The sequence below is a fragment of the Ranitomeya imitator genome, chromosome 2 (genome assembly GCF_032444005.1).
Source record: "Ranitomeya imitator isolate aRanImi1 chromosome 2, aRanImi1.pri, whole genome shotgun sequence".
Lineage (NCBI taxonomy): Eukaryota > Metazoa > Chordata > Amphibia > Anura > Dendrobatidae > Ranitomeya > Ranitomeya imitator.
Genome location: NC_091283.1, coordinates 53,690,574 through 53,718,120, shown reverse-complemented (window position 1 = coordinate 53,718,120; position 27,547 = coordinate 53,690,574). Strand labels below are relative to the sequence as shown.

The 27,547-nt window shown below is 44.7% G+C and overlaps 1 protein-coding gene across 1 annotated transcript; it reads left to right on the top strand.

Annotated features, from left to right (window-relative positions):
• Window positions 1–27,547, top strand: EGLN2 (egl-9 family hypoxia inducible factor 2). Its single transcript, XM_069746739.1, has 6 exons — window positions 1–404; window positions 571–1,721; window positions 16,858–16,977; window positions 19,429–19,565; window positions 19,659–19,726; window positions 26,643–27,547. The coding sequence occupies exons 2-6, from the start codon at window positions 759–761 to the stop codon at window positions 26,693–26,695; spliced, it is 1,341 nt and encodes a 446-aa protein (XP_069602840.1). The 5' UTR covers window positions 1–404; window positions 571–758; the 3' UTR covers window positions 26,696–27,547.

Here is a 27,547-nt window from a genome sequence, read left to right as displayed (position 1 = left end):
GGGGGCAGCCCAGTACTGTTAGACAAGCAGCAGCAGCTACCTGTCTGCCAGGCTGCACCAGCAGGGGATGTCTGCTCCTCTGAACATCTTCAGGACAAGAGCAAGGGATTATCCTTGGAGAATCTTGCAGCATTGCACAGCCCTCCATTGGGGGGTCTATTGATATTGCAGTCTGGGGGGGGGAGCACAGGAGCAGGGGATTGAGGTGTGTATTTTGCACCATTCCTCTGTCTTGTCTTGAGGGTGCCTCAGACAGGCACAGAGCCTCCAAGATGATGCCTACTTGAGAACCTTCTCCCTGTCTGGTGGTCTCCTCCAGCTCAGACTCAAGCCTTCCAGACTGCACTGTGGGGTCTGGGCTGGTGGGCTGGCTGCTTTGAGGCGCTCTCTGGGATCCTGTTTGGGTAAGTGTTTTCTCTTTTGGGTTAAATATACTAGGTGAGGTGTATGTTGGAGGCTTTATTTTTGGTCTTCTTGGGTTTGATGCTGCATTTATGGTTTCATGTGTTCTGCAGGGTGTAGCGAGGGTGGGGTGTCGGTGCTTGCTCATAACTCTTCTCTCTTCTCCAGGACTTGGTTGTGTATCTCTTGTACCCTGTCACTGCTGTCAAGAGTGCAAAGGGGAGAGTCGGCGGGCGAAGCTCTGCGCTGTAGAATGAGTGCCCTACCTCTGCTGACTGGTGCTGTGACCTACAGTAAAGCTGAATGATGATGGAGCTAGGACGTGCGCTACGTGCAAGGGACATGCTGACACTGACATGGATAGAGCGCATCAGCTGGGGAAGTCCATAAAGAGTGAAGCGAATCCGTCTAGCCAAGAGCAGGGTCAAACCAGAATCGTATCTGCCTTGCAGGGTGTCAGGATGGGGGTACAAGGATTTCCGCAACTCCCAGTGAACGCTTCCCACCCTCTGCCAGATGTCCACTCTGCTGTCAACTCTTTAAATACAGGTAATAGGTGCCATTATCGATCACCGCAGAAGACCTCCAATGGAGAGGTTTTGACTTCTGAAGCAGAACCAGACCCCTTGTTGACCTGCTCTGTTAGACCATGTGTTTTAATGAAAGGTGAGATGCCATTGGCAATGACTAGTGCGGTAATGAGCAGGGAGATGGATGGTTCCTTTTCCCGGGAAGTTGAAGGTGCCAGCTCTTGCCAAGATGGGTTGATGACCATCAACGGTCGAAGAGATGGACTGTCTATTAAAAGAAAATGGAATGGGATGGTAGAGAATGGAGTTATGGTGGCAGAGTGTGGACCTTCTGTATTCCCTCCCATGGAGGGCAAGAGGTGGAAATCTGAGGTACATCCAGGTACCCCAGCTCAAGATCATACCTGCAGAAGCGAGGACCACCATAGTACAAAACCTCCGTGGAATAACAATATGGTGGTATCTGCCCCAAAATTGGCTTTAGACTATATTGTCCCTTGTATGATGTACTATGGTATTTGTGTCAAGGACCACTTTTTAGGAGAATCTTTAGGTTCCCGTGTCCTGGATGAGGTGGAATTACTGAACCGGAATGGGAAGTTTAGAGATGGACAACTTGTTAGCCAGAGAACCATACCCTCCAAAAATATTCGGGGGGATCAGATCGCTTGGGTTGAAGGAAAGGAACCCGGCTGTGAGAACATAGGGACCCTTATGTCCCGGATAGACGAGGTCATCATGCACTGCAGCGGGAAACTTGGCAGCTATGTCATCAATGGCAGAACTAAGGTGAGTGAGACCTTAATATCCAATATGCAATATATATATATATAATCTTAATCTTTTGTCCTGTTTTCTGAAGAGCTTGCAGTCTTCATTGAGGAGAGGGGTGGGCCTCAGTTGTCTGCTGTGTCATGCAGGATGGGGACTGATCCAGGAGGCTGTTTGCTCATCTTTGGTCAGTGCAGTGCCCACTAGGCTATAGGGCCATTTGATCAGGGTCATTTTAAAGTAGAGTAAAGCTTACAGGCTGAAGTGTTGTGTATCAGAGTAGACAGCATTTCGGTAACTACAGTCGTCAGGAGTCTGAGGACCTCATATTTTAGCAGTCTCCTGTGTCTAACACTCCATGTACAGTGGTTCTCTCTGGTCAGTGTCCTATGTACAAGTAGTGGTTATTCCCTTGTCCAACCCCCTTCATGCTACGGCCGACACAGGCTGAGAGCCCCTGTCCAAAAAAAAAATCCTGCACCAACAGCTAACCATTACTTCTGAAGGTAACGTTTGCCCAAGGATTTCCTCGTAGATCCCTGCGTTATGCCAACGTGTAATTTGGCATAAAGTATTCACATAATTCATAGAGTGGAAATCCTTGGAAGTGCAAAATGATGACTGATTCTTCTAATGTTCATAGAGCAGAACATGCCTGTCTATTAAAGAACTGGAAGTCCCACCATGCCCTGGTCTTGGGGTCACCTGCTGCTTTCACCCCCGCTAAGGAGCACCAGTTAGATCAGATTTAGGACTCATTCAAATGTTGGTGTCTCTTCTCCCACTTCGTAAAAAAAAAAAAAAAAAAAAAAAAGGACCAAATGGCCATTTTTATTTTTTTTGCCTCATGTTCTTCTCATATGTGCAAAAAAAAACAACAAAAAAAAAAAACTTCCCACCCATTCCAAGGCAATGTAAAAATAAATAAATAAAAGATATTAATAATAATAATAATGTGGTGGCGCACAGATGACCTTGGTCGTGTGTGTGTGTGTATATATATATATATATATATATATATATATATATATATATATATATATTCACTCAAAAAAAGGAAAAGCAGCACAAAATAATTGATAAAAGTGGACTTTAATGCCTGAACGGCGTGGCAACGTTTCGAATGTGTTATCCTTTGACAAAGGATAACACATCCGAAACGTTGCTACGCCGTTCAGGCATTAAAGTCCACTTTTTTTCAATTATTTTGTGCTGCTTTTCCTTTTTTTTGACTTTATCACTTTTTGACCATTGAATTGCTGGTCGGAAGAGCTCTGCATGCCTTGTAAGGTAGTATTTTGATGCTGTTCCAATTTTTTTATCTATCGTCTATTTGTGAAAGTCACAGAACAGGTACATATGGAAAACGGATGTCTGAATAGGCCTAAATATTGCATTCAATACTCCAGGGTACAAAATACTGAACAGGACGTGGTGTGTTAGATCACCGTGATTTAAAAAAAAAAAAAGTGGAGGTGAGGGGAAATAGTTCAACACCTTCTAAGATATTATGGCGGGAGGTAATCGATAAGACTGAAACTGGAGTGCTGGTATCAATGGAAACCTTTTCTTTTTTCTTTTTTTTTTGAGAAATTGCTCTTTAATACGGGTATACACATTCCAAGGGACATGTCAATTTTCTGGTCTGGTGTAACTGGATTTTCAGGATCTTGACTATCTGGTGAACCCCCTCACCCCTATCCTTTTAGACTGAATCTTTGTATATGGTGATCTCAAGATACAGAATATATTGATAATAGTGGCCTAATGAAGGCATAAGGTGTGTATGGGGGGTTGTTAGCATTATTTTTTATTTATTTTGTTTTATAAATTCCCCCCCCCCCCCCCCCCTCAGATTTTTTTTTATTTCGATATTCTGAAACAGGGGCCGTCTTCTTATCAAATCATGTGGCATAAAACACCTGGCTGGAACAAAGCGTCATGACTGCCAGAAAAGTGTTCTGCAACTTTGGTTGACTGAGCTCACATGGGATGACTTGACATGTCGCTTTCTTGGTTGACCATAAAAGATGTTAATACAGTGCAAACCCCTTAGATATCAATTTTTCGTAATTTATAAAAAAAACAAACCGTTTGAGCCTTTGCTGGTGATATATGGCCGCTTCCTTTTTTTTTTTTTTTTTTTAACCATCAATCTCATTTTAGGTTATGTAACTGAAGCAGATTTCTGACAGGAAAGCTTTAAACCCCCCCCTCCCCCCATGATAAACTAAAGTTGGGGGGGGGGGGGGAGGATTTGGACTATTGGCTTTCCGATGGCTGGCCGTTTTGTTCTTGAGGACACTAGGCCGTGCACTACGGTGTATGGGGAAGTCGGCCGAGATAGTTGTCAGATGTATATATCTATCTTGTATGGGGTCCTGTAGCTGATCAAAGTAATATCTCCTCTTCAAGGATGTTCTGTTTGTACAGTGTTTCTTGAGAAAAAACATATTGTTCAGTCAGCCTGTATTCGTTGACCTGCGGCCTGAGATAAGCTCTGGACTGGTTAATGATTACTAGTCGGCACCAGATACTGAGTCACCATGACTCCAGAGTACAGTATTAACCCGTACTGATGCACGATAGCGTCCAGTCTATGCCTGGCCTGCACAATCTCCAACCTTCAAGGGTTTGCCAAGTTATATTTATTTATTTTTGAATTTGCACCTTAAGCTTTCCTTCAGCAATGATGACACTTTAAATGATATAACTTCATAAAAATAAAAAATTCTGTCCTGTGGGCTATATTGTCACTGTGGTGACTGTCCACATAACAGCCTCAACTACACAGTAGACATAATGTCGGGGGTTAACGTCAGTATACGGACAGCACTGAAGATCTAGGTGCATCGCACTGGTGCACTCCCCCCCACCCTCAATTTTCTACATGGGCCTCCTGATGAGCCAAGATAATCATTAGGAGTCCTTTGCAGAGCCAGAATCATGTTAACTCGCTCATATCGCTCCTCTCACGTGTAAGAACAATACAGGTTCCAAATGACATGAGCTATATGCTCTGTCTACTGCACCGTCCCAAGTGGGCCACCAGACAAGACCAGAGTCTGGACATTGATGCTGCCTGAGATGGAGCCAGGCTCTCGCCACTGCTCCAGCACATGTGCATGAAAAAGGCAAATGAGAACTTAGGGGAGCCACATACGCATTAATTGGGTGTTTGTTGATCAATTATTAATGTACCAGCTATCTAGCCACCCCTTCCTCCATCCACTGGAACATTTGACTTGGCCAATGTTCTTGTGTTCTCTGAGGGAACCACTGCCAAACTCCGGTTTTCCTTCAGACTCCTCGGGCATGTCTTGGAGCTAAACAGGCAGACTAGCGGTGGATACCGCATAGCACAATCACAAGCCGGCACCGGTCTCTTGATATCTTATTGTTGAAAATCTTATCCGGACTTCATTACCCTGAGCAGTATATACTGCACTAGTGCCGTGCATTTCACACCACGTCCAAAGGACGCCTCTATATCTTCCCTATGGAAATTGTTACTGAAGAAGGCCAGGCATTGAGGCCGAAACATTTATTTTGATGACTACAATAAAATCACAAAAACCTCATTTGAGTGCCTAAGTTTATCTTTCTCTGTATACGGCTTTGGACCCTACCAAGGCACCATATCCGGATAGTGCATGTGGTTTTCTCTTAAATTGGAGCTAAACAAGACCTTTACTGTTGGAAACCAACAGGCTGGATTGTTAAATCTACCTTGTAAAATTTAATCTAGTTATCAATATTATGGCCATTTTTGTGGTTTTTGACATGGTACTGGGGGGTAACCCCCACACCATTACTCCACGTGCACATGTTCAGTATTTTACATCAGTGCTTGTTCCACTCCTGGTTACGGCTTACAATCCGAGCAAAAAAAAAATAATAAACATGTCACCCCGTGTGTGTGTGTGTGTATATGTATATATGTATATATATATATATATATATATATATATATATATATATATATATATATATATATATATATATTTTTAAAGCCGCCTCAAAACTGCTGCCCGTCAATTCTTTTTGCAGCATTTTTCACTCGAAACAAAAAAGTGCATATTGACAGTGGTTAACTTGCCAAGAGAGCAGAAATGTCTGTGGAGCACCCCCACGTTAGGGCAATGGGGTACTCGGTTCCGGGTCCTTCGGTTCTCGATGGGGATGTCACGGTGGCCCGACCCGGCCCCTGGCCCTTCAAGGGGCGTCCAATGAAATGAAGAGTTTCTATGCGAATAGTGTTCGTGACGCCACCTGTGGTATTCGGTCAGGGTGACCAACGCTGCTTAGGGGTCCACTGGGATGATGTTATGGCAGCTAGATGGTATACCTTCCCACAGGTGAAGTTTATCCCCAGGGCTTCCCAGAGTGTAGATGGTGGGTGGTGGATGATGTAAGGCGCAGTGAATAAGGCTACTTTCACACTAGTGTCGTGCACTGCACGTCGCAATGCGTCGTTTTGGAGAAAAAAACGCATCCTGCAAAATTGCTTGCAGGATGGTTTTTTTTCTCCATTGACTAACATTAGCGACGCATTGCCACACGTCGCGTTGTGGCGGACCGTCGCCACCAAAAGTTGCATGTAACGTTTTTTGGTGTGTCGCTACCATCTTTTCCGACTGCGCATGTGCGGCCAGAACTCCATCCCCGCATCTCACAATGGGGCAGCGGATGCGTTCAAAAACAGCCCCGTTGTGCAGCGCTTCCACAGTATGCGTCGGTGCGCTGCAACGTCGCATTGCGACATGCACTGCACGACGCTAGTGTGAAAGTAGCCTTACAAGGACTCAAGGTTGCAGTCTCTTTTACTTTTACTGAAGTCTTCAGCATTCACAGTCCAGGGCACCAGATCACAGGGCAGGCAGAGTCCAGCCGGTCCAAAGGCAAATCCAGAGTTCCCCTTATCCAGGTGGAATTCAATAGCCTTCCTCTAGTGCCTGTGTGTATTATAGTCCCTACATACTGAGCTTCTCGGTGAGGTCCTCACAACTATTGCAGATGTAATGTCTTTCTCTGTCCCCCTAATGAATAGGATAGGACAAACCCGTATGACTGCTGAAGTAAAGCGTAGAGATCCTTACTCCCTCGGTGTTCTGGCTACCGGCTTCTGCACCTCAGAAAGGAGGCAGCCTTTTACAGGGCAGAACTCCTTCTGGTTTCCTCTCCTTTACTATGACTTCGTTTCTCACTACAAGACAATTCCCTTCTGATATCTTTCTTAGGATGCTTCCGCATGTGGGGCAGGCGCTACTCCGTGAACTCTTGTCCTCCGCAGATCCCTCTCCCTCTAGTTGTGAGGAGTGCCCTAATAGATAGAAGCATGGCTCCCCCTGGCGGCCTGGAGGGTAAAATGTGTTGTGTGGTTTGTGATACCTGGTAAGGTGATCTCCTTCATTTCCTTCAGACGTAACACCACTCCCCCTGGTGGAAAAATGACATTACTGCAACAACCAGAACCCTGGGGCGCTGCATTTGCACCAAAAAAAGTAACGTGTGGAGCGCCCGCTAGGGCCGTGGGATACTTGGAACCGGGTCGGTACGGAAAGGGGAAGGTCACGGCAGCAATTACCTTGTCAATGGCCCTGGGCGTCTAATAAAATGTGAAAAAGGGGTAGAGAGTTTGAGAGTGTTCATGACACCACCTGTGGTACTCGGCCAGGGATGGCCGACGCTGCTTAAAGGGGTCCACTGGGGATGATGGTATTGCAGCAGAGTTGGTATAGCTCCCAACAGGTAGAGACTAGTCTCCAGGGCTCCCGGTGCAATTGGTAAAGGATGATAGATGGTGAAGTGCCGGAAATAATTGGAGGACACAAGACTTGTAGTCTTTTACTGATGAAATTGCAGTCCAGGGCACAGGTTACAGGTGATTTTTGAAATCCAGGCAGCCTGGAAGCGGTTCGGAATCCCCCTAGCCAGGTGGAGTTGGAAGCCTTCCTTACTGCGCTGAATTCTAGGTTCTTGATGCACTAGATTTCCTCAAGTCCCTCTCTCAATCTGTCCCTTAGGTGGAACTCTAGCCGCATGGCAGGCAGCTCGAGCCTTTTTACAGGTGTCCCTCTCTCATGGTGACTCCGGGCTCTAATCTGCTGCTGTGCCTTCGGGTGTCAGTTGTAGCCAGGAGACCTGCAATCTCCTGCCCTCCGGTTTCAGCTGTGGTGCATACAGTTCCCACACAGCCTCGTACTCCGGTGTCCGGTTTCTTGCTCTCAAACCTGGAGTGAGCCCAATCGCAGAATATCAATCAGTGACCTAAGTAGAGTCCGGAGGGCCCTTGAGCAAACATTTGTATTTAGGTTCCCACCTGCATGTTGGTCAGATATATGGGGCCATTGTAGCGTTCTAGATCCTATAAAGGCAGGTGTCTACCTACCTCAACACCCTTCCCTGCCATCCTTGCAGCGTAGCTGGTTGCTGCAGTGATGTTGCCTTCCCTTTGGGGAGGGTGATGTCATGCTTGGAGGCAAGGGGGTTTCTTTCTATCAGGTAAAGCACTTACATTCAACACATCTGAATCCAGGCCAGGAAGGGGAGCTCAGGACCCGGGTTCAGGGGAGCTTCCTTACACTTTATGTATCCTGGTCTGGAGGAGGAGCTAGCGAGTCTGAGGGAGACAGTAGAGGGAGACAGTTGGTCTCCAGGAGAGCAGAAGGACATCTGAAGCAGACATGGGGGCCGAGCAGCCGCGAGGGAGCTGCTACCCCTGGAAAGAGAAGCAGAAGGAGAGTTGAATTGTGGAAGAGCTTAGAGGGAAGAAACAGAGGAGGAAGAGGCTCAGCAAGGGAACAGTGGAAGGGAACCCTGGGAGCCAGAATGCAGAATTGGGTACCAGGAGCCCGAGGTCGTCTTGTTCTCCAGGACGCGCGACAGAACCTGAGGACATAGTACTAATGTCAATTGCCTGTAATAAGTCTGAGGTGAAACGGTGACCTTAAGAGCCGGGTCATCTTAGAGATCCTATAAACGGGCTCAAACTGCCTATCGTACAGACATCTGTTTTAGGACAGGAGAGAGGGGACCTCGTCAGAAAGCTTTAAGCCGCAGGGACCTCGCCATCTGGCGCAAGTAGGAAAGGCTTACCGACCTCACCTGGGAGAGGGATCTCCTATTGCCTCCAAGCCAGCCGGATTACAGCTACCCTACACCTGGTACCCTGGACTGAGGCCTGTGACAACTTCAGTAAACCAGGTAAAAGACTTGCAAACTTGTGTTCTCGTTCTTTGTGCATTCCTCAGCTTGCACTACCTTGCCCTACACTTGGGAAGCCCTGGGGACCCCGATTTACCTGTAGTAAGCGTCACCATCTTGCTGCATACCATCACTCCAGAGGACCCCTTTAAGCAGTGTCGGTCCCAACTGACCAAACACCACAGGTGGCGTCACGAACATAGACAATAAAAATCCCCTTAAAGACCTTTACTTGGACGCCCAGTACTTGGAGTACCCCGCTGCCCTGGTGGGGCGTTTCACCCTTTTCTGGTATGACCTCCATCCTAAGCCACTACCAGTAATATCCCCCTTCCTGGTAAAATGACCCCCATCCTCCCACGACGTGCAATGTCGTCCTCTAACCGGCAAGTTGACGTCAGCTGACAACTTCTGATTGGCTGGTAGCATGTATTGCAGTGCAAGGAGCCAGTGGGTCTCTGCGCCACAATACACTTCAGCTGAATCCAATAACTCAAGACTTTAGCAGGACACAAACCTCTTGGGAGGTGCATCTGAATGGAGGTGAAATATATACAAGTCGCCCAGTCTACATTTCTGATCCTTTTGGCTTGCTTTGTGACACTTCACCTCTACGGCACAATATGGATAATGTGACTATTCCTATATACTAGCTATTAAACCCGTTCTACGCCCGGGTGGCGAGCATTTATATTGGTATATGGTCTCCATCCTGGTATGTGCTGCTCCATCCTGCGTCCCCATTCTGTCATTTGCTGCTCCCATCCTGCGTCCCCGTTCTGTCATGTGCTGCTCCCATCCTGCACCACCGTTCTTTAATTTGCTGCTCCCATCCATATGCCCCATATGCTGCTCCATAATATATGCCCCGTATCAGGTGGCGTAAGTAACAAATAGCTGTGGCATGAAGGGCCACAGCCTCATGCCACAGCAATTTGTTACTTGCGCCACCTGATTCCTTTCCGCCGCCATTTTCTTGGTCCTCCTGCTGGCGGAATCGGCACCTGCGCAGTCCGCGCTTTCCGGTGCCATTTTCTTGAAGACACACTGCAGTGCGCAGGCGCCGATTCCGGCAGCAGGACAAAGGAATCAGGCGGCGTAAGTAACAAATTGCTGTGGTATGAAGTGCCACAGCTTCATGCCACAGCAATTTGTTACTTACGCCATTCCTTTCCGCCCATTTTCTTCGTCCTCCTGCTGCCGGAATCGGCGCCTGCGCAGTCCACGCTTTCCGGCGCAAGTGTGTCTACAAGAAAATGGCGCCTGAAAGCGTGGACTGCGCAGGCGCCGATTCCGGCAGCAGGAGGACGAAGAAAATGGGCGGAAAAGAATGGCGTAAGTAACAAATTGCTGTGGCATGAAGTGCCACAGCATAATCAGGGCGCAAATATGTGCACAGTGTCCCCCTGCTCCCGGCAGTCCGCGCCTTCCGGCGCAATTTTTTTTTTTTCCTGACACTCTATAATGTAACGCTAGGAGCGTCACGCCTGCGCAGTCTATAAAGGCTTCGGACAGAGTGACGCTCCCAGCGTTATATTGTAGATGGGTGCTCTTGGTTACACCATTAGCTAGGTATATTGCTAGACAGGGAGTGGACTCCGGTGACTATCCTGGCAGCGGTCTAGAAAAAAAATTCCTTGGACCATTGACAGCAAAAGGCCTCATGTCTCATTGGTCATGGCCAGCCCCCCTACGTGCACAAGGAGTTCAGCTCAGGAATCCTAAACAGATATACAGAAGCTGCCGGGGAAAAATTCCAAAAATGAGTGAAATGCCGGTCTGTTCTCCAACTAGTCACAACAGTAGGGCTACTGGTAACCCATTCACTGCTAGTTGTGGCGAACGGGAAAATGCTACGTATCCGGAACGTACTGTTGGTGTTTGTATAAATGAAGTACTGATTAATTACACCCCCCAACAAAACAGTACGACAGAAAATCGATAATAAAAAGGGGTGGGCGGGTGCTTTTTTGCAGACAGGTAGCTGGCAGTTGGACAGAGAAACGCTGTATGTGTGTGTATGTATGTATATATATATATATATATATATATATATATATATATATATATATATATATATATATATATATATATTTTTGTTCTTTGGCTCCCTTCAAAAGGTGCGGGAATCAGAATCCCAGGAAAGAACCGCCAAAACATACTGGAGTGAACCTGCTCGTGAATCCACAGCTTACGGAGATGACCTATTAATGGAAGCTGACCAGATAATTGTGTACCATTTAAAAAAAACAAAACCAACCCATGTGTTTAAATTATAGATTTTGTGGTACCATGAGCCCACCCATGATATTTCGGCTTCTTGGGGGAGAGGGGCTTTTCATTAGGGTAAGAAGATCCAGATGAAAGGCGCACCCAAAGTGGATGAATTGATTAAATCCACAACGCGTCCAGCCTTAGGGTACCGTCACACAGTGGCATTTTGATCGCTACGACGGCACGATCCGTGACGCTCCAGCATCGCTCCAATATCGCTCCAGCGTCGTAGACTGCTGTCACACTTTGCAATGTACGTCGCTGGAGTGATAATTTCATGACGTATGTGCGATGTAGAAGCCGTTGGTTACTATGCGCACATCGTATACAATATCGTGCACACCTTTGTTACACCATGCGATCATGCCGCCACAGCGGGACACTAGACGACGAAAGAAAGTTTCAAACGATCTGCTACGACGTACGATTCTCAGCGGGGTCCCTGATCGCAGTAGTGTGTCAGACACTGCGATCTCGTAACTATATCGCTGGAACGTCACGAATCGTACCGTCGTAGCGATCAAAATGCCACTGTGTGACGGTACCCTTACTCAGTTGGAGGAAGACTGGATACAGCCAAAACGTGATTTTTAATTACCCTAACCATGCTCTGCCAGAACACTCCCTGGAGGATTTTGCTACACAAACAGGCTTGCTGTACCCATTTGTTTTTCTCATGTGAAGTTGTGCCTTATCTGCACAACCTTGGCAGTTGAGGCATTTCTTTTAATGGTCCGATCGCTTATTTACCATTCTACTATGTCCAGACAGTAAAATCCGTGTTATATATTTCCCAAATCATGCGTTTCAGTCTCTAGTAGTGTTTTATAGTGTCCATCTAAGGCTGGTTTCACATTTGCGTTTGTGCCGCAATTTTCCGCATTCGTCGTGTTGTCCTATCTTTAACATTAGGGACGCAGGAGTCTGCGATCGGTTACGTTTTGCCGCATTTGACGACGCATGCATCGTTTCGTCGTCTACGGCTTGGCGCGGTAAACACTACATGTAGTAATTTTAGAGGCGTCAATTTGCCGCCTAGAAAAGTATGCGGTTGGCGCAAGGAATGCGGCAAAAAACGCATTACTGTCTATGGGAACGCATGCGTACACATGTCTTTGCGTATGCATGCGTTTGATGTACTTCGGACTGCGCATGTCCAGGAACTGACTAGACATGCCCATTAAAGACACACCCTCCTGGAAATATCAAACGCATGCGCATACAAAGCGCAAACACATGTGCAAGCGCTGCGTTTTTTTTTTTTGTTTTTTTTTTTACCATCATGTGTAAGCTGATGCGGATAAACGCGTTATCAGACGGTTGTGGACCTGACCGCAAATATGAAACTAGCCTAACATTGCCATATCACAGTGCCCTTACTGGCCCCCAAGGGCCGCCTCCAGGTTTTTGTGGGCCCGTTGGCGATGGGCCTCATCTTCGCTTTAGATCTCTGCTTCCAAGAGCTAAGGCTTCTTTCACACTTCCGTTGGTACTCGGCCGTCACCAGGCGTCGGCGCGACGTACCGACAGAAGCTTATGAAATTTTGAGTGACGTGAGCAGCGGGTGCAGTGTTTCAATGCGTCCGCTGCTCATTGTAAAGTCCCAGGGAGGAGGTGGTGGATTTACTGCCGAGCATGCGCATTGAAAAATGAAGGATGTACGAAAAAACTTTCCCTTGAATGTTTTTTCGATACGATGGCCCGCCAAATACCGACGCATCCAGTGCACGACGTATGGAACGTGTCCATACGTCGCGATGCATTTGTAATACAAGTCTATATGTGAAAAAAACGCATCCTGCGGGCAACTTTGCAGGATGTGGGTGTTTTTTTTTTTTTTTTTTTTTTTTGTTCTCCACAGAACGACGCATTGTGACGGTCTGCAAAACACAAACGTGAAAGTAGCCTTAACTGCATAAATATCCTCCATTATAGGTAGCGCACCACCCCATGCTAAGAGAGGATGTGCTGCTGACAAGATGGCTCTTTTATGGGTACAACGATTATTCTCCCATTAGTCTGTGGCGCTCGTTTATGTCGCTTGATACTTAATGGGCAAAACTGGCTTTTCTGAATGTACCTTATGTATTTTACCATCAAATTTTATATATTTGGAGGATGTGTGAAAGTCTAACTCTCACTACAGTATGTGATATTTGCCACAATCACCGACATTCCCATTAAGCATGAATGGAGCAATTTTAATGCGCACAATTTACCTCCTTTCCGTTCTTGGGATCGGTGTAGGCCATGTTGGTCAGATGACTAATTTTTTTAAATGTATTCTTTAGCCTTCTGACCGAGCACTCCGCCTCCTAGCCACAGGTGTTTTAATCGCAACAGGTCCATAACCCCTCCAGAGAGAGAGAGAGAGAGAGAGAGAGAGAGAGAGAGAGTCTAAGAAGAGGTTTCACAGGTACCCATTCAGATGGAGACATTTATTCTCAGCGAGGAAATGTAAGTGTAGGACCTGGTATAAGAGAGATGCCATAAAGTGGCTACCAGGTACACATAAAATTGGCCATTTTTATGCGCTAAACGCTCTCATTTTTCATATTTTTAGTGCAGTAATGCAGTTCAATTTTCGTGTTTCATGTTTGCATGTTTTAGCACTGCAGTGTGCTATTTACTTGACTATATACAAGTTGGTGACGCTAGGTTCAGCAGCTGTTCACACTTAGTCTATGTTTGGATGTGACAGTCAGTTTTTTGAAATTTTTTGTAATGATTGGAAAGTTGACACCCCCCAACCCCCATCCTTTTAGGAGATAATTATTATATATTTTTTTATTTTCTGGTAAGGCTATATACTTGGCGATAATTGGGCTTCAGAAGCCAATGTTGCGTGTATGCCCGGTACAGAACTAATGAGGTGTGCACAGACTGAAGTGTTTGACTATAGTATACAAGACAACCCATGAGTGGTTCATTTTTTTTTTTTTTTTTTTTAGTATTGAGGTATACCTCCTGGTCTCTGACGTCTGCGTCATCTTTAGCTGCGTAGGTCCTGTGGTTACTAGAAACCTTATATAGGTGCCATACATAATGTGTGGGCTTGATTAACCCCTGGTATGCTTGTTCTCACGGCTGGCCACTCTGTTAGGTATTTTTATTTGGAATGACCTTGTTCTGGTTTGCATTACGTTGACATCTCAGAATACACAATCCTTTTTTAAAGGGGGTAGTCCAGTAATTTTAAAAACTGGTTAGAGTACAGTCTGGTTCTGCTGAAATTGTGTAAGTGCCCTAGAAAAAACACTTGCTTTGCACACTTTTTTTTGAACTGTTGTACCTTTTGTCCTAACCAAGCACCATCACTTTAGCCATTCAGTAGTTGGACCTCCTTGTTTCGAAAGTCCTCATCCTGTCTGGACCTTCTTTAATTTGGTTATTGTAGTAATATTTTGCAAACGTGGTCAGTAATTTAATCCATAGCAAATGCCATCTCCAATCGACTATGTAACAAACCGATCGTGCGTGTCTAATAGTTCATTAACACAAGCCATTCCTTGGGTATAGTTTGTGGCCATGCCTCCTCCTCATCCGAGATTCGAGTTAGTCCCGGATTAATGTTGCTGTCCTTGTAGGTTTTAAGCAGGACATTCCTTCAAACTTTATCTGCTTCTTTAGGTCATATACAGCTGAATTTATAGGTGGAGCAGTCAGCTTCTCGTTCCACCATTTACTTGAGGTCACTGAGCGGAGATCTACTCCACTCACTCTAAGATTTGGGCTTAGGTGGGTGTGGGTTTTTTTTTTTTTGCCAGTAGAGGGGCATCATGCTGATGTTGCACTGGTGCCATGTGTGGTCAGCAATTATGGCACACCATGGTATGTAGGGGCCAAACTTTGCGGGAAGACTAACGGGCTTTGCTTGTCACAATGTTACGGTTTCCGACTTGACTCGTCAAGAGTTGGGAGGTGTGCTGGTGGCAAATGGTCTTTTGGCCACTTTTAAGCAGATGTGTGCTACTTTTTCACCCTGTATGTGATTAAAAAAATCCCCTCTGGTTTAGGAACTTGACCTTATTTTCTCAGTAGAGGTAGTAAGTGTGCTGTCACATACTGGTGTTGCCCCTTTAAGAGTAGCCTAGAGGAATGCGGTGGCCCCCTGACACCAGGCGATTTATCTTCAGGATATTGTGAGGGTTCCTATAGTGGTGACGTAGGTGGGGCCCAGTGTTGGGGAAAGTTTAGGGTCAAAATTTTGTTATGTTGAGCATGTAGATTTGGATACACAAGAATGAGCATGGGGTCCTGGTATTTTCTAAAGCTGAGAACCTAGATTATCTGCTCCGATGAGATGCTTCCAAAGAGGACTTCACTTTTTTTGATTATTAAACTATACGATCTGTGGGAAATATTCCTGCATGGAAGACCTAATATCAGGCTTATTCTAGTGTGTAAGAACAGAGGTGTAGGGCCACATGACTGTAGAAGGCAAAATGGCTATATATATATTTATATTTTATATTTATTTTTTTTTTGACCACACCCCCTTATGATCCAATACTAAAGAAGTCATAGAATTGTAGGATTTCATCTTCCGATGTACACTTGCTCATCTGTGTGTTCTATTACATAGGGCAATATGCCAGATGTTGACTCATGTAAGCACAGCAGTGACAATGGTCATCTGAATTTGGTAGCCATCATTTGCCCTGTACAGTTTGGATTGTCCCATGTTAAACGGCTTTTACGCACGTCTTTCTATATAGTTGATCAGAGCGTCTTATGGGTAAATTTATAAAGGCACCTGAACCATTATACCCAGGGTTACTGTTTCCAGAGGTCCCACTCTACCTTGAGTGCACTGGATATATGAATCAGGCTCAGGCGCTGAGCCTGCTCCATAGCTCAGATGCCAGCTAAGTCTGATTGTAGCAGTTTAGCCCCTAAATTCGCTCTTGCACCCCCTCCCCAGCCGAACGATTCTCTCCTGACTTGCCTACACGGCCCACCTCTGTGTTTTAAGGCTATGTGCACACGTTGTGGATTTTGCTGCGGATCCACAGTGGATTTGACGCTCTGGATCTGCAGCAGTTTTCCTTGCGTTGTACAGTACCATGTAAACCTATGGAAAACAAAATCCGCAGTGCACATGCTGCGGCAAAAAAAAAGCGCAGAAATGCAGAGGTGTTTTCAGCAGCATGTCAATTCTTTGTGCGGATTCCGCAGCGATTTACACCTGCTCCTCAATAGGAATCCGCACAAAAACTGCAGTAAATCCGCGGGTAGTCCACAGTGCGGTTTACCTGCGGATGTTGCAAAAAAAAAAACAGTGCGGAAAAATCCGCAATGTGGCCACATAGCCTTAACCTTTCAGCTTGCTTTCAGTATTGTACAAGTGATCGCACTTCTCACATCCCCCCCCCCTTTTCACACATTCTAATAGCGAGGAGGAAAAATCGAAGTGAACAGGGGTCCACTGCTACTTTGCTGGTTAAGGCAGTCTCTTGCCGGACCCCTATACACAGAGGCCTGTCGCTTTTTGGTAGAATGAGCTGGCTTTTTATCAAATGTGAAGAGCATGTGTAAATGTCGTCCGAAAGTTCTGCATAGTGTCAAAAGGGTGTAAGCCGTGCATTTAATGGTAGCCAGGTTACCCCAGTGCTGTGGTCTCATAAGTATACACAACACATCAGAAAATATTCTCCCTTTTTGTTTGTTCCAGGCAATGGTCGCTTGTTATCCAGCCAATGGGATGGGATACGTACGACATGTGGATAATCCAAACCGGGATGGTCGCTGCTTAACTTGCATTTACTACCTAAATCAAAACTGGGATACCAAGGTGAGTCCTCCCAGTGATGTGCCCCATGGCCTCCAGCCCAAAGTCAAGGTTTGAGGAGGCGAGTAATGTGCGGACGTCATGGGGCACAATCATCTGATATGTTGTCCGTGACTTTGCTCCGTAGCGATCTGTGCAGGTCACGGACTGTACAGCTGTGTGACTGGCATCATCGTGACTTTGATACGGGCTCATATCTCCTCATGATGGCTGCGGACAGAAAATAATGTACAGAAATGTGCACGATCGGTTTATGCCATGTTGTTTCACTACTACTGAAGCCATTCTGGAAACTGTTCTCATGGTTCCTCATTTATTCATCCTGGAAAAGTTTAGATAAACTAGGCGTCTCCATTCTTGGTCAGTAAGGGCTAACCCTTCAAAGGGTGGCACCGTCAGTGCCGATTAGTGTCATTTTGAGAGATTGGCTCTGGAGAAGTTTAAAAGTGGTGACTATTTTATTATTTTTTTTTTTTTCTGTCCGCCTATCAGTATGAGGGCTTTTTTTTTTCTTTTTGTTTGGGACAAGTCTTGAATGATTTATAGTAAAAGGCAGAATCAATAGTAAGTTGGGTGTTATTTGTGGGGAGGAGGTAGTGGGGAAAATGAAAACAAATCTTGCACAAAAAAACAAACTAAAAAAAAGTTTATAGTCGCCATTATATTGATGATCTGACCTTTTTTTGGTGAATCGAAGTTGCGTGTGGGCTTATTGGAGGATGAGCTGTAGTGTGTTTTTTTTTTTTTTTTTTTTCTCTCTCTTGGGTGGGATGTAAGCAAAAAACAGAAAAAAAAAACTGTGGCAATATCAAATGTTAAATATGGGAAAATTTTTTTATATATTATTATTATTATTATTATTATACATTTTTATAGCGCCATTTATTCCATGGCGCTTTACATGTGAATACGGGGCAAATATAGACAAATACATTAAACATGAGCAGATAACAAGGCACACGAGTACATAATTTTTTTTTTTAAGCTACTAGCAGCCAGCAAATGCATTATGGTGGTGGGGGGGGAAATAATGGGTGGTTGAAGTGACCCTTACCTCACCCATTTTTCTAAATGCCACTGTGACTATTGACAGCCCCCGCATCATATAATGATGCTGCACATGTGCTGAAGATATACGGTGTGTTGCTAAGGGGATAATCTATAACACCACTGTGTCATACACCACATTTATGAGCGTCGCGGATTATGGTGCACACTATATATCTGGTGTGACTTCTAAATCTTTTTTTTTTTTTGCTGCTTTTTCAAAATTGACAAAAGTGGTTGCGGTGTGAGGGTTTCCAACACTTACCAGTACACAGGTAAAACCATCAGAAACCTGTGCCTGCTTATAGGTGGCATCAACATCGGTTTTCAGGGCTATATCCAGATGTATGGAAAGGGGTGCATTTCTCTAGAAAATTTGGCACATTGTGCACCAATGGCACTTCAGGTTCAGTTTGAGGTTGCAAATGGCAGTCTAAAGAAATGGAATTTAGCAATAGTTATTTCTCGGAATTTAAAACAATCCTAAGGTTCACACATTTATAGTAAGATCTATGTTGACACAGTGCGTTTTTGTTGCGTCTTTTCCTAATGTGGCAAACATACTGCAATGTCTGACAAGCATACTGTTATACTTGCCAATTTTTGGTGGCTGGTTCATGGAGATGAGGGGAGCAAAGCTCACCACAGAAAATGTTCATCCTTCGTTATGTCCCTTCTGAAGGTTGCACTCCTCTCGCCTGTTCTCCACCCCATCTGTACTTCAAACCCTGTCACCACGAGATGTTAGGTTACAAGAAACCCCTTCCAGAATTGCTGGATTTTGGGAAGATTTGGGTTTTTCAGCAGTACCTTGTGGAACTTGCTGAATTTGCTCTGCACCATGCATGTCTTGGTAAACGGCCTAGATCTTTTGGGTGTGTTGGCTCGTATCGTAAAAGTGCAAATCTAGTGGCTCGAGGTTTCTGCACTCCTAATATTACAGTATAGACTTTTTGGGGATCTCTTTAAAAAAACAAAACAAAAAACTAGCGATTGGAAGATGTTCTATCTCTTGCGCCAATCAATAACTGACTTCTACCATGGGGAAAAAATGAGCAGTGATTATGGAACACTGCATAGCTCGTCATGAGGTTCTGACCACCGAATGTGACGTGTCCTTTCAGGTGGGTTTCACATGTCTGTCGGAGTAATGGCTGGGTGTCTAAACTGATCAGCCTCCTATATGGCAATGAGACTGCTGGGTTCGAATCGGGAGACTCGTGGCTGATCTGGACATTGTGGTCCATTCTCGGGACGGTGAAACAGATCTATGAAACCAACTTTTGCAAAGACGTTGCTGGAATAAATTCTGTGATCTAATGTAATCACCACAGTACCCCCCCCATACATGCCAATTGGACGTATGTGATCAATGATGATCCTCACATCTTCATTCTCTATACTCAGGTCCACGGGGGTCTCCTACAAATCTTCCCGGAAGGGCGTTCCGTTGTAGCCAACATTGAGCCATTATTTGACCGGTTATTGATATTCTGGTCTGATCGCCGCAATCCTCACGAAGTGAAGCCAGCTTACGCCATGCGGTAAGTGACCCTATTTCCATACAATCGGCTTCCATGGTCAGGATCATACAGATGCTCATACAATAGTGTTACTTTTGATGTCTCCATTTGCAGGTTTGCCATCACTGTCTGGTATTTTGATGCAAAGGAACGGTCAGAGGCCAAAGACAAATACAGACTAGGTGAGTGGCTGAGGGATGCGTCTGTATACAGGATGTGTTTTAATCTTGTAGTAGATACTCCAGGATATTTGATGATCAAGTATCTTTTGTGTAGAGTATTTTCACATGGGTCCTGTGGAGAACTACACTGCTCAAAAAAATGAAGGGAACACTAAAATCCCACATCCTAGATATCACTGAAATATTCCAGTTGTAAATCTTTATTCATTACATAGTGGAATGTGTTGAGAACAATAAAACCTAAAAATGATCAATGTAAATCACAACCAATATCCCACGAAGGTCTGGAGTTGGAATAATGCTGAAAATCAAAGAGGAAAATTAAGTTACAGGCTGATCCAACTTCAGTGGTAATGCCTCAAGACAAGGAAATGATGCTTAGTAGTGTGTGTGGCCTCCATGTGCCTGTATGACCTCCCTACAATGCCTGGGCATCCTCCTGGTGAGGCGGTTGGTGGTCTCCTGAGGGATCTCCTCCCAGACCTGGACTAAAGCATCTGCCAACTCCTGGACAGTCTGTGGTGCAACGTGATGTTGGTGGATGGAGCGAGACATGATGTCCCAGATGTGTTCAATCTGATTCAGGTCTGGGGAACGGGCGGGCCAGTCCATAGCTTCAATGCCTTCATCTTGCAGGAACTGCTGACACTCTAGCCACATGGGGTCTGGCATTGTCCTGCATTAAGAGGAACCCAGGGCCAACCGCACCAGCATATGGTCTCACAAGGGGTCAGAGAATCTCCTCTCGGTACCTAATGGCAGTGAGGCCACCTCTGGCGCGCACATGGAGGGCTGTGCGGCCCTCCAAAGAAATGCCACCCCACTGCCAAAGCGGTCATGCTGAAGGATGTTGCAGGCAGCAGATCGCTCTCCACGGCATCTCCAGACTCTGTCATATGTGCTCAGTGTGAACCTGCTTTCATCTGTGAAGAACACAGTGTGCCAGTGGCGAATTTGCCAATCCTGGTGTTCTGTGGCAAATGCCAAGCGTCCTGCACGGTGTGTGGCTGTGAGTACAACCACCATCTGTGGACGTCGGGCACTCAGACCATCCTCATGGAGTCGGTTTCTAACCGTTTGTGCAGACACATGCACATTTGTGGCTTTCTGGAGGTCATTTTGCCGGGCTCCGGCACTGCTCCTCCTTGCACAAAGGCTGAGGTAGCGGTCCTGCTGCTGGGTTGTTGCCCTCCTATGGCCCCCACCACTTCTCCTGGTGTACTGGTCTGTCTTCTGGTAGCACCTCTGGACACTCACACTCGTGGTAGCATGAGTCAGCGTAAAGCACAACCAACATTCAAAAGTGACCAAAACATCAGCCAGAAAGCATTGGCACTGAGATGTGGCCTGTGGTCCCCACCTGCAGAACCACTCCTTTATTAAGTTTGATTTCACATAAGTTTGATTTACTTGGATATTCTGTTGCTTAAGTGTTCCCTTTATTATTTTGAGCAGTATATAATATATGGAAAGAAATATTGGGACCGTTTTTCATAATTATTGAACTTTCATTCAGTTCCATTCCCCCTTAGTGTAGAATATCCGGCCCCATTGCCCCTGGTTTATAACATCCATCTACTCTTCTGACTGTGGTGTACAGTTAGGTGGAGGAGGGATAATGCTATGGGCTTGCTTTCCAGGGTCGGCCTTGGCCTCTTGCTTGCGGTAAAGTAAGATCTTAATGCTTCAGTACAGGACATTTTGGACAATTGTAGTCTCCAACTTTTGTGGGAAGTTTGGGGAATAATTCCTCCCCATGACTGTGCCCAGTAAACAAGTTCCCTAAAAAATGTTTTGGGACTGAAGAACATGACCTCAACACCTTCCCCTTTTTTTTTTTTTTTTAAATGTTGGCCATCTGTCCTAGTCATCCCAGTGTCTAAACTCACAAATGCTCTTCTGGATGACGAGGCAAAAATTCCCACAGACGCATGCAAAATCTTGTAGAAATCTTTCCCAGAAGAGTGGGAGCTGTTATCTGCAAATGGGGTCCACTCCTTACTAATATCTAGTGATTCTAGAACTAGGTGTTCTAAATCCTGTAAGTGTAATATGTAGGGGTTATAATACGTTTGTCAACATAGTGTTTATGCATTGCATGGCCTTTAAGTCTCCTTACGCAACCTTGGCAATCTCTGCAAGGAGAGAAGTTGGATCTTCTTAATAGTAACACCTGACTGGTTTTTGTATCTAATCTTACCATTGGGGCCTCACTTTCTTGCTAACTTATAGACAGTAAGGGAGGTAAAAAATGTAATTCATTGTAGGTTGGATAATGATGGGTGAATGCAGCCTATTCTTGGTCTTGGCCTCTTGGCACGTGACGGCAAAACTGAGCACATGGAAACTAACAGCTGCATAAGACAAATCCTGCTTACAGCTGGTATGAATGTACAGATGGGAGGAAGGGTGCTCGTCACGGATTGGAAAGTTAGTTGTAAAGTGTACTTGGTGCATTATTGTATTAAAATCTGGAATTTTAGTACTGGGTAAAATCTGTCTCCTAGGATAATCCATGTACTCCTTAACAAGGAAACCCCCCACAATGTTCCTCAACACTGTCTTTGTCACCTAATCTGAGATCAGCATGTTGTAGGGGCAGAGACCCTGACAGGGCTGCCACTAGGAATTTCAGGGCCCCATACTGGCAAAATGTTTGGGGCCCCTTGAGACTGTGCCCAGGCTCCACTCCAGCCCAGTCTCCACCCCTCGAACTGTCCACAATCCCACCTCTCTCTCTTGGAAAAACTCCACTTCTCACCAATCACACATTAACAATTCCCATCACCAGATCACACGCGTAGCCAGCAGCTTTTGTTTTGGCAAAAAAATTTTTTTTTTTAAGCCGCAAAAACAGACTCTTTTGGTGAGGCACTACTTTACTCTAACCTATTAAACATTTGTTAAAATATCCAATACAATTTAGGTATATTTTTATTTTTTCAATTTTTAAAATTGCCAATAATATAACTTACAAGGGACAAGTACCACCGCACCATGACCAGACGCCATATTACCACCACATGGAGACCAATAATACCACATACAAGGAACAAAGACCACCACACCATGACCAGACCACATTACCACCACATAATGACTGAATACTACAATACTGATCATTAATAAAATAAAAAAACAAAACAAAATAAAACACAATAGTAAGATCACTATAAGTGCCATTATACACAGGAGATCTGTACTTGGTATGCAGTGTCTGTGTACAGGTAATACAGTGATCACCGGTGACATTATACACGAGCTCTGTATATAGTGTCTGTGTACAGGTAAGTGATTACCAGTGATATTATACACGAGAGCTGTATATATTGTACAGGTTATACAGTAGTCCATGACATTATACACAGGAGCTCTGTATATAGTGTCAGTGTAAAGATAATGGTGATCACTGGTGACACTGTACACAGGACCACTGTATACACTGTGTGCAGAATTATTAGGCAAGTTGTATTTTAGAGGATTATTTTTATAATTGATCAACAACTATGATCTCAATCAACCGAAAAGACTCATAAATATCAAGGCTTAATATTTTTGGAAGTTAGAGTGGGTTTTTTTTTTTTTTTTAGATTTGGCCATCTTAAGAGGATATCTGTTTGTGCAGGTAACTATTACTGTGCAGAATTATTAGGCAACTTATTAAAAACCAAATATATTCCCATCTCACGTGTTTATTTTCATCAGGTAAACCAATATAACTGCACAAAATTTAGAAACATTTCTGACATGCGAAAACAAAGCCCCCCAAAATTAGTGACCAATATAGCCACCTTTCTTTCTGATGACACTCAGCCGCCTTCCATCCATAGATTGTCAGTTGCTTGATCTGTTTACGACAAACATTGCGTGCAGCAGCCACCACAGCCCCCCAGACACTGTTCCGAGAGGTGGACTGTTTTCCCTCCCTGTAGATCTCACATTTTATGAAGGACCACAGGTTCTCTATGGGGCTCAGATCAGGTGAACAAGGCGGCCATGTCATTATTTTTTCTTCTTTGAGACCTTTACTGGCCAGCCACGCTGTGGAGTAGTTGGAGGCATGTGATGGAGCATTGTCCTGCATGAAAATTATGTTTTTTATTGAACGATACCGACTTCTTCCTGTTCCACTGCTTGAAGAAGTTGTCTTCCAGAAACTGGCAGTAGGTCTGGGAGTTGAGCTTCACTCCATCCTCAACCCGAAAAGGTCCCACAAGTTCATCTTTGATGATACCAGCCCATACCAGTACCCCACCTCCACCTTGTTGGCGTCTGAGTCGGAGTGGAGCTCTCTGCCCTTTACTGATCCAGCCTCTGGCCCATCAAGAGTCACTGTCACTTCATCAGTCCATAAAACCTTTGAAAAGTCAGTCTTAAGATAAAACATCAAGACTGGGCCAAGAAATATCTTATGTTTCTTGTTCAAAAGTGGCCGTTTTTCAGCCTTCCTTACCTTGGCCATGTCCCTGAGTATCGCACACCTTGTGCTTTTTGTTACTCCAGTAGCGTTGCAGCTCTGAAATATGGCAAAACTGGTTGCAAATAGCATCTTGGCAGCTTCACGCTTGACTTTCTTCAACTCATGGGCAGTTATTTTGCCTTTTTTGCCCAACACGCTTCTTTTGGCTATTTGCCATGAAATGCTTGATTATTCGGTGATCACACTTCAAAAGTTTGGCAATTTCAAGACTGCCGCATCCCTCTGCAAGACATCTCACAATCTTGGACTTTTCAGAGCCCTTCACATCTCTCTTCTTTGCCAAAGGAAAGGAAGTTGCCTAATAATTAAGCACACCTTATATAGGGTTATGATGAAGTTAAACACCCCTCCTCATTAGGGATGCACCTCACCTGATTTACTTAATTTGTAGTTGGTTCTCAAGCCTGAACAGCTTGGAGTAGGACAACATATATAAAAAGTATCATGTGATCAAAATACAACTTGCCTAATAATTCTGCACACAGTGTATATTTATACAATGTGCAGGTAACACACTGACTCACCAGTGACGTCTCTAGGTGAAGTCCTTAATCTTTGCTTTTTGTCTTCATCCGGCAGAGACCGCCATCATTTCTTCCAGCCAGGGCTAGTCTGTGCAGGAAATAAGTTATCTAGAGCTCCACTTGCAGAACATATTGCTTACTTTTTTTCCCCAAATTCTAAACTACATCAGATGAGGAAAGAAAAGACAAAAAAAAAAAAAAAGCGACAGTCGCTCTGCACCGTAACAGGACCGCCTCCCCCATTTAACAGTATCTGCAAAAAATAAAAATTACATCACTGCCGTAATAATATCCCTTAATTAGCCCCTATGTTAATAATATCCCCATCCTGGCCCTTTGTGTCTCATTCCTGGCTCCTTATATGTTCTCGCATCCTGCACTCATGAGTATCCATTCTGCCCATGTGATGTCCCATGATCCTGACGTGTCTCCCATCCTGCCCCTTGTCTACGTTTTGCGCTGGGCAGGATGTAGACACATGGTCCATGTCTCCATCCTGCTGGTGCAACACATTTCGGCCTGCCGCTTTCAATTTTAAAAAACAAAAACACTCTCCTTACCGTGCCGCGCTCCTGGGGTCTCTCGCTCTCTCGCGCTCTCTCTCTCGCCATCGGGCCCCATACGCCAGTCAGGGTAGTCATGCCCTGATGGCGGCCCTGGACCCTGATTCCAGCGATGTGTCACTTACTGGGCTGCTTGCTATATATTTTATAAAATTCGTATGATCCCTAGAGGACTAGAAAACCAGCTGTCATGTAGTCCTTCACATTTGAGTTCCGTAGAACCTTGCATCCACCACTCATTGGCAGCTTTCTGCCTATGCGCAGTGCACACAGCTGCCAATCAGTGGTGTGGATAAGGTTATACAGAGCTCAGCATTCGGAGAACTGGTCCATCTGCCACAGGTGAAAACGTGATTTTTATCAAAACTACAGCAAGAAGCCCAGTGAGGGACACGCCAGGGGGCTTTAACCCTACATCATGTTCTTCTCGGATAAAGTATCAAAAATCCGGTGGTGGTTTTCCTTAAACCTCTACCACACTGCTAAAAAAAAAAAAAAAAAAAAAAAAAAAAAAAAAAGCTGAACACATTGGTGTTTTGAATGCAGCGTCTTTTCTAAGAAGCTGGTTTTGGCTGCAAAACCAAAAATAAAAATGTTATGCTCGTGAACATGGCCCAAGTCCTGAACAACTTTATACTACTTTATACTTGTGCAACCTTAGTTCTTATTTATTATAGCACCACTTATGGTGCTTTCCATACCTCTTATAGATGTTGCGCTTGTTTCTTGGGCCACCTAGTTAGCAAAGGGGCCAATGCTTTGGTGACTAATGGATTTTGTCTAATTTATAAATAAAATTAAAAAAAAAATCCTAAATTTTAACCATTTAAATCTTTTATGTAGCAGACAAGAAGACCTAGACAGAACAAACATTTTTAAAAAGGCTCTGGTGCAATTTGCCCTGGTTCCCAAAAGTATCCCTATCCGTTTATCGTGTGTGTATGTGTGGTGGGTTTTTTTTTTTTTTTTTTTTTCCTGAGCCATGTAGATAGAACGGAAATCCCAAATGGGTGTTAAATAGACGTTACCCCTAAAGTGATGTTCAATAATGGGAAGAGGTGCGATTGTACAGATACTGCACTGTTTCTGTATTGTCAAAACAATATAAAGGAACACGGTAACACTTAAAAAATTGGGAAGCCTCCTCCTGTGGCGAAATGTGTGGGATCCTGATTCTCCTATGATGTGACTATGCACGTTGCATAAACACTTATTTTATTTATATAAAATAATTTTTTTTAATTTTTGTTCATTTTAGTTAGAAGTCTTGAATGTTTCACTTCCCTCTTCTTCTTCTTTTTTTTTTTTTTTTTTTTTTTAATTTATTTTTTTTAATTTTTTCTCTCCAGCCAGTGGACAGAAGGGAATCCATGTTCCGGTATCCCACTCCGCAGATGTGTGACGTGGGGTTAGAAACCTCCTAGGGGTCGTTCTGTAGGAGCCTCAAAGCTGCTATCGTCCTGGCAAGAGTCTGACGCCAATTACCGGACAGACGTCTTGTTGATTTCACCTCCTCGAGGCCTGCATGGAGATCGCCTGATCAACCTCTTTCCTAAAATGTGAAAATATATATAATATATCATGCGGATGGGTGATGTGACCGGCACAACATTACACCAGAATGGCGCCTGCCCTCTGCAGAGCGTTGTGCTTGGTTCAATCAAACCTTGCAGATGCACAGTGCTGAGGTGAAGCGGCCGGGGGTCGTCCTGCCCGGGGCTTTAGCACACACTTGTCCTGGCTTGTCAGGACCTCACAATGATGGGAAAGAGTTGGGGGGGTGGGCAAGATATTGCATTGGGATAAGCTCAGGAAAGGGAGATGGATGGTAAACCATGGATGTCAGACTCATCTAGTGATAGACTGCCTTGAGGGCAAGGTGAGGATGCAGCAGATAGCCATAAGGGCAAACGAGGGACAACCATGATCGCTTAGAAAATGATTCAAGGGAGCAGGGAGAGATCAAAGGGCTCCAGAAAATGGTCTCCATAGGCTAGCACAAAGGAGAAGTGAAAGTTGTCCTGTTGTGGCGCTCGTGACCCATTACCAGATACTCACCCTTTGTTTCCTGCTGCTACTGGCTCTCAGTTTTAAGGGTTAATGTAGGAACACTTTTTATTTTTATTTTTCTTCTGAACTTTTTTTTTTTTCTCGAGTCCACCCATGACAAATCGAAGCTGAGATCAGATGTTTGTATGAAAAGAAGAAACTGATTTATATTTTAACAGCTGCAATAAAATTTTACCTCATGACA